This window comes from Microtus pennsylvanicus, chromosome 3 (assembly GCF_037038515.1).
Source record: "Microtus pennsylvanicus isolate mMicPen1 chromosome 3, mMicPen1.hap1, whole genome shotgun sequence".
Classification (NCBI taxonomy): domain Eukaryota; kingdom Metazoa; phylum Chordata; class Mammalia; order Rodentia; family Cricetidae; genus Microtus; species Microtus pennsylvanicus.
In genome coordinates this window covers 100751442-100759085 of record NC_134581.1, presented here as the reverse complement: position 1 = coordinate 100759085, position 7644 = coordinate 100751442, and the positions used below count along the sequence as shown (strand labels likewise).

At 37.8% G+C, this 7644-nt stretch overlaps 1 protein-coding gene across 1 annotated transcript; it reads right to left on the bottom strand.

Annotated features, from left to right (window-relative positions):
* Positions 1-5644: 5644 nt before the first annotated feature.
* On the bottom strand, positions 5645-6586 carry LOC142847279 (olfactory receptor 1M1). The gene has a single exon (XM_075967994.1). The coding sequence runs from the start codon at positions 6584-6586 to the stop codon at positions 5645-5647; it is 942 nt and encodes a 313-aa protein (XP_075824109.1).
* Positions 6587-7644: the final 1058 nt, after the last annotated feature.

The following is a 7644-nucleotide window of genomic DNA, read 5'->3' as shown; positions in this document are numbered from 1 at the left end:
TCCCATTCTTCTGAGAAACTGTCATATTGATTTCCAAAGTGACTGTAAGTTTGCACTCCCACCAGCAATAAAAGAGTGTTCTCTTGCTTTACATCCTCTTGAGTATGAGCTGTTACTTGTGCTTTCGATCTTAGCCATTTTGACAGGTGTAAAAGAATCTCAGGGTAATTTTGATTTGCATTTTCACTGAGGGCTAAGGATATTGAATATTTCTGAAAAACTTTTCTTGTGCATTTAAGATTCTTCTGTTGAGAATTATCTGCTTAGATCCCTATCATTTTTGAGTTGGATTATTTGGTTTGTTGATGTCTAGTTTCTTGAGTTTTTTTAAAATATATTTTGGAAATTAGCACTCTGTCAAATATGGAGTTGGTGAAGATCTTTTCCCATTCTGTAGGCTGCTGTTTTTGTTCTATTAACATTGTCCTTTGCCTTACACATGCTTCTCAGTTTCATGAGGTCCCATTTGCCAATTTTAGTGTCCGTGCTATTGGCATTCCATTAAGGTAGTTGTCTCCTGGGCCAGTGTGTTCAAGGTTATTTCCCACTTTCTATTCAATCTGATTCAGTGTATTTGGATTTATGTTGAAATATTTGATCCACTTCGACTTAAGTTTTATACAGGGTAATAATTATGAATCTGTATTCTTTTACATGCCAACATCCAGTTATACCAAAATCATTTGTCAAAGATGCTTTCTTTTTTTTCATTGTATAATTTCATCTTTGTTGAAAATCAAGTGTCCATAGGTATGTAGATTTATGTCTGGGTCTTGCATTCAGTTCCATCTATCCACCTGTCTGTTTTTATGGCAACATCATGCAGTTTCTATTACTATACTTCTTGTAGTAAAGCTAGAAATCAGGGATGGTGATACTGCCAGAAGGTTTTTTTTTTCCAGGATTGCTACAGCTATCCTGGGCTTTTTCTTTTTCCATATGAAGTTGAGTATTGTTCTTGCAAGAATTGTTCTGGAATTTTAATTGAATCTGTAGATTACTTTTGGTAAGATGGTCATTTTTAGTATCCTGATCCTATCAATGGAGATCCTTTCATATTCTGATATCTTCTCTAATCTATTTCTAGAAGAGAAATATATAGTTCAATAAAGACAGTAAAAAACTGAAACAAAAAGACAGGATTTTTTTATTGGATTTAATTATGTACCAGCAGAGAAGATCTGGAAGTGGATAAATGGCTTTATTTTAAATCCTGATATGTAAGTATTAAATGAGCTAATTTGAAAAAAAAAGAACTTGAAGTTCTTGTCATTCAGGTCTTTCACTTGCTTGGTTAGAGTTACTCTAAGATATTTTATATTATTTTAGCTATTGTGATGGGTGTGGTGGTGTTTTCTTGATTTCTTTCTCTGACCATTCATTATATGTAAACAGATGGGCTATTCATTTGTTTTTGAGTTAGTCTTGAATACAGCCACTTCACTGAAGATAGTTATCAGCTGTAGGAATTCTCTTGTAGAATTTTGGGGGTGGTTCACATACACTATTATGTCATCTGAAAATACCGATATGTTGACTTCTTCCTTTCTACTTTGTATCCCCTTGATCTTCTTTAGTTGTCTTACACATGTGTGTGTTTGCATTAACTACTATCCACTGCAGAAAGAATCTGGTCTGACCAAGGTTGAGAGAAATGTAAACTTATGGATGTAAAAATAAATACTGAGGGCAGAATATAACTTAAAGAGAATCATATGCTGAAAATGATGTTATAGTTAAAGATGTCCTGTGTGTATGACAGTGGTGTCATAAGATCATAATTCAGCTAAAAAATTTTATAACCCAGTGGCACTATTGTTGGAGTAATTTAAGAGTGCAATGTATCACTCACAATTAAACAAACTCAAATTCTTCCAGTTATTTCAAAGTACAGCAATACATAGAGTGCGAGACTTTTCCTTGGGAGCATAACACACACACATTCTTAATCCTCCTATACAGGGAACTCAGAGACCAAAGTAATGATTGCACAAAAAATCAGATCCAGTGAACCAATGAGTTCTTGTCAGAGGTATTTACAGGAACAGAGATGACCCAAAACAGCTGCATTGCTAAAGTCCAACCCAGCATGAGTGACAAGTCATGGAAGAAAAATCCCAAGAGATCTCTGCATGACCTCTAGGCAGCTAGACAGGTTGGAGAACCTTTTCTTGGTGGTTAGGTGAATTAGTCTCCTCTTTCAGAAGCTGTTTACTCTTTCTATACCCTTGGGAATGGGTGCCCATGTAAGTTTAGCTTTCCCAGTCATGTGAAGTTTGTTAAGTTCCAAAGTCTCATGACTCCTTCCTTGTGGAGATGTGTCAATTCAGAGTGGGACAATTATCAACAATGACACTAATTAAGTCCATTAAGAGTATAAGAGTACTTTAATAATAGCCAGACCAAGAGTAGACTAATATCTCCAAAATCTCTCTTGGTACCAGAGCTCAGGAGTACAGTGTTTTGACAAAACACACAATTGCATCAGTACTAAAGGCATTTACATCAGTAGGGCTTGCAACATCTGTCTCTTTTTTTGCAGAGATTACCAGCATTTTCCAGACACAAGACAATTATTTTTGATTTAGGATTTATCTAGTTATTTTATTTTATTGTTTTAGCTTGCACAAACACTATTTTGATTCATACATCTGGACCATGATCAGGGTCAGGAACTGTCTCGAAAGCATTGCCAAGGTGGATGTGATTATTGTTGGGTGAAAGACTGAGTACTGTCTAGACACACATAAAACAAAGTTAGAACTAGATGAAATTACCTTAGTCAATTTAAGGGGACATTGCTGCACAACAAGATATTGCGATGTGGGATTCCCCTCTGCATGCTGTGAATACCATTGGTTAACAAAAAAACTGACTTAGGCCTGTGATAGGGTAGAGTAAGTTAGGCGGGAAAAACTAAACTGAATTCTGGGAGAAAGGAGGCAGAATCAAGAAGAAGCCATAGAGCCACTGCCAGAGATGCTGAAACCTTGCCGGTAGGCCACAACCCTTGGGTAAAATATAAAATAATGGAGATGGGTTAATTCTAGATGTAAGAGCTAGATAATAATATGCTTAAGTAATTGGTCAAGCAGTGAATTAATTAATACAGTTTCTGTGTAGTTATTTTAGAAGTCTCGGCAACTGGACATGAACAAGCGGCCTCCTTACTACAATATTGTACTTGATACAGAATCTTGACAATCTTAATAAATGTCCATGTTACCGATTTATGTATTTATTCTATTTATTGCTATTTTAAGATTTCTCTATTGATATGTGAATGTGTATGATGATGATGATGATGAGTGTATGAATATCTATGTATGAATGTGGAGGAGACATGTATACACATGGACATGTGAAGGTCAGAAAATAACTTTGAATGTGGGTCCTCATCTCACACCTTGTTTGAGACAGTGTCCCTTGATGAATTGCATATGCCAGGCTGACCAACCAGTGAGCTTGTGGAGATTCTGCTGTCTCTACCTTCCATCTCACTGTAGATATACTGAAATTAGAGATGTGTGCAACTTCATCTGGCTTCTCCTGGGTTCTCAGGAATCCAAATACTAGTACTCATGTTTGTGCACCAAGAGCTTTATTCAACAAGTTACCCCAGTCTGTATTCACATTTTGAGGTTCATTTCTTTTAATTGTGCCATAAAATGTTTATAATGGGACAGTATGTTTTGTTATGCCAATAGTAGCCACATTCATGTCTACCCATCACTCCCTGTGTCTTGCACAGTGCATACTAATCAAGCATGCTACTCATTGAACTACACCTCCAGCACTATTATTCTAAATTACATGAAGACTCTGAGCTGATAAATTGACAAGACAGAAAATTGTTTTCTAAATACCTATACTTATACCTGTAGACAAAAGCTTCTCTCACCTTTGATCAGAGCAAACTTTTCCTACAAAGAATATCAGTGAATGAGGAGAGTACTGGGGTGATTATTGCAAGCTGTCTTTGGAGTACAACTGGCCTTCCTAAACTCATAGGGAATGGCACTATTAGGAGGTTTGAGCTTGTTGGAAAAAATGTGCCACTGTGGGGACAGTCTTTGAGATCTCTTATGCTTGAACTGTGCCCAGTGACACAGTTCACTTCTGAGCCTGTGTTCAAGATGTATAATTCTCTGCTCATTCTCCAACACTATGTATGCCTGCCTACTACGTGTCCTGCCATGGTATTAATGGATAAATCTCTGGAACTGTAAGTCAGACCATTTAAACTTTTCCTTTGTAAGAGTTGCTGTGGTCGTGGTATCTCCTCACAGCAATAGATACTCTATCTAAGACACTGTCCAAAATGCAAAATATTAGGAATATTTGTGTGCTTGGCAGTAAATAAGACATTTATATAGGCCCATGGAACACTGCATAAGAGAGGTGGCGGGAAATGTGTAAGATTTGGAGGATAAGTAGTAGGTCCATTCTCTGAACTGGATATACATATTATAATTATTAACTCTTACTGAGTGTAGTTACATATACTGGATGTACATACAAGACTGGTCTTATCAATAATAATTCAATGAAGAAAGAGGGACTGATTGTCACAGGACTACTGGCTATTGGTAGACTCTGAGACACAGAAGGTACAACTGTTTACAGTTGTGTACCCACAGCTGAGCCCACCAGGCTCCAACAGATTGCTATGATCCCATAGTCATGCTGATGGCCCTGAGTTAGAAAGTAAAATGGTTATATAGGAATGTATAAGAGATAGTGTGTAAAAGAGACCTGTGCATAGGAGCAGAGCTTCACAGAAGTTATAGGAAGATGGGAGATGAGAATGGTTAGTATATATTGTGGAAATGCGTGAGACTATCTCCAAACAAAGTTAATTAATAAAAGTATTGAGTTGAATTATTAATTTACACTGTTTATGTAAATACCATTTATAATATTTCTACAATGTTAAATTTTTTGGATGATACATTTCTCAGATGATATTATTGTTACACAATGCATGATGGCATTTGCTGTTTGATAAAAGGATATTGAAGTAGGGAAAATCCAATCTGTAATGATCATCATATTTTTCTGTGAGGACAGTGTGAGACAGAATTATTTGGGGAATTTTCTAGTTACCTTTTTTGTTGCTGTGGGAAAACACTATGACAAAAAACAATTTATAGGAGGAAAGGCCCCAATTAAGTTTAAGGGTTACAGTAAATCTCTGAAGGACATCAGAAAGGACACTCAGCAGAAACTTGAAGCAACACCCATGGAGGAGCAACGTTAGCTTGCTGAAAGCTTCATGTTTAGTGTTTAGTTGACTTCCTTACACATCCCAGGACCATGGGCCTATGGATGGTACTGCTCCTAATGGGCTAGGTCTTCATAGGTCAACTAGCAACTAAGATAAGTCCCCACAACACACAAACCAATTAAACCCAGGTAATTCTCTAACTGAGATTCCCTTTTCCCAGGTGATCTTAGGCTGTTCCAAATTGACAACAAAAGCAACTAGAACAGGACAATAGTTAAAAGGGCACCTAGCAATTGTCTCTTGGGTTTCTGTAACTCAGAATTTAAAGTGGTTACTCTTTTACCACTTGCTATTCTAGCTTTAGTTGAAAAACTAAGATCTTCAGATCTGCCCAGAAATTCCCCAATGTTCTGATGATCAGGAAGATGCACTGATCTTTCGGTTGATGAGCTTCCGCAGGGCTCCCTTCAGATCTCTGTTCCTCAGGCTATAGATAAAGGGGTTCAGCATGGGGGTGACTGCTGTGTACATTACTGCAGAAGCCTTCTCCTTCACAGCTGTGCGGACAGAGGAGGGACACAGATAGACCCCAATGGTGGTCCCATAGAAAAGGACTACTACAGAGAGGTGGGAGCTACAGGTAGAAAAGGCTTTCTTCCTCCCACCCACAGAGGGGACCTTCATGATGGCCACGATGATTCGAGCATAGGAGGCGAGGATACAGACAAAAGGTGTGGCTATTACCATTCCTGCCACAATAAGCACAAATATCTTGTTTACTGTCGTGTCTGTGCATGAAAGCCGGAGAAGTGGAGTGAGGTCACAGAAGTAATGGGGGAGCTCATTGTTTCCACAGAATACCAGACGGGCCATGAGGAGGATGTGGGTAAGGGAAATGAAGCAGGAATACACCCATGGGCCACCTACCAGCAACCCACAGAGGCGTGGACTCATGATAGTAGAATAATGTAATGGGTGACAAATGGCCACAAACCGGTCATAAGCCATCACCGCTATTAAGACACTGTCCATGATGCCAAAAAAATGGAAAAAGTACATCTGAGTTAGACAGCAAGGATAAGAGATAGACTTGCTCCTGGTTTGAATGTTCACCAGCATCTTAGGGACAGTGTTGGTAGCTAGACAGAAATCAACCAAGGAGAGATTGGCCAGGAAGAAATACATAGGAGTGTGGAGGTGAGAGTCAGTGCTGATGGCCAAGATGATCAATAAGTTCCCCACGACTGTGACCACATACATGCAGAGGAAGAGAGAAAAGAGGACAGGTTCATGCTCTGGCTTCTCTGAAAGTCCCAGGAGGATGAATTCAGATGCGCTGGTTTGGTTTTGTGGTCCCATGTGTTTAACTCTTTTGGAAGTATTAAAAGTAAAAGTTATTGGAACAGTATGGAGATAGGTTAGAAGGTAAGACAAGCTAACTTCCCAGTTCTTGTTGAGCTAATTACAGTACCTTGGACTTTTGCTTAGTATTTATATTACCTCACTCTTGGAAGCTTAAATTCAGAATCCTCTGAATGTTTCCATTTACGTAAGTATTGAGAAAACGGAGATTTCATGGATTCTTTTCTTCTTTTTACTGATTTTAAAAAATTTTTGAACTTAAGGTATAGTTACACCATTTTCCATTTTTCTCTTTCCATCCTTAAATCCCTCCCAGTTATCCCTCTCCCCATTCACACTTTTTCTTGGTTTCATGGAATCTGGCCTCTTTTTCTTTGATTGTTATTACATACAGTTTTAAAATTACATTCCTAAATATATAAATACAATTTGCTCAGACAATATAATCTTGAATATGCATAGTTTCAAGGCTGAGAACATTATGGAACAGAGAACAGCAAGATTGCATATTTTGTTTTTTAATTTTGTGTGTGTGTGTGTTTGGTGTACAATGTATATGCATGCATGTGTTGTGCATAAATTGTGGCAATCAAAGGAGTATATCAAATGTTTCTCTCTATTGCTCTGCTCCCCCTCTTTTCTGTTGCTGAGACAGTTTCTTACTGACCCTGGAAGTTGCCATTTCACCTAGGTTCAGTGTTATACCAGGACCCTCTTGTCTCTACCCTCAAAATCCAGTGCTACATGCATGTGCAGCAATGCCCAGCATTTATGTGAATACTGGGAGTTTGAATTGCTGTCCTCTTGCTTTCAAGTGTTCTTATGTACTGTGACACATTTCCAGGCTTCACTCAAAGTTCTCAAAAAAAAAAAAAAGAAGTATTGAAGGATGAACTAATGAAATCCAGAAAAAAAGTGATATCTATGAATTAATCGCCATCCAAGAAGTTTCAATGTTCCAAATGTTAAAACTAAATGTTGAATCACAAATACTTAGCAATACTAATAGAATTCATGTTATTAAGGTGAACTAAAGTATGAAGGAATGAATAAAT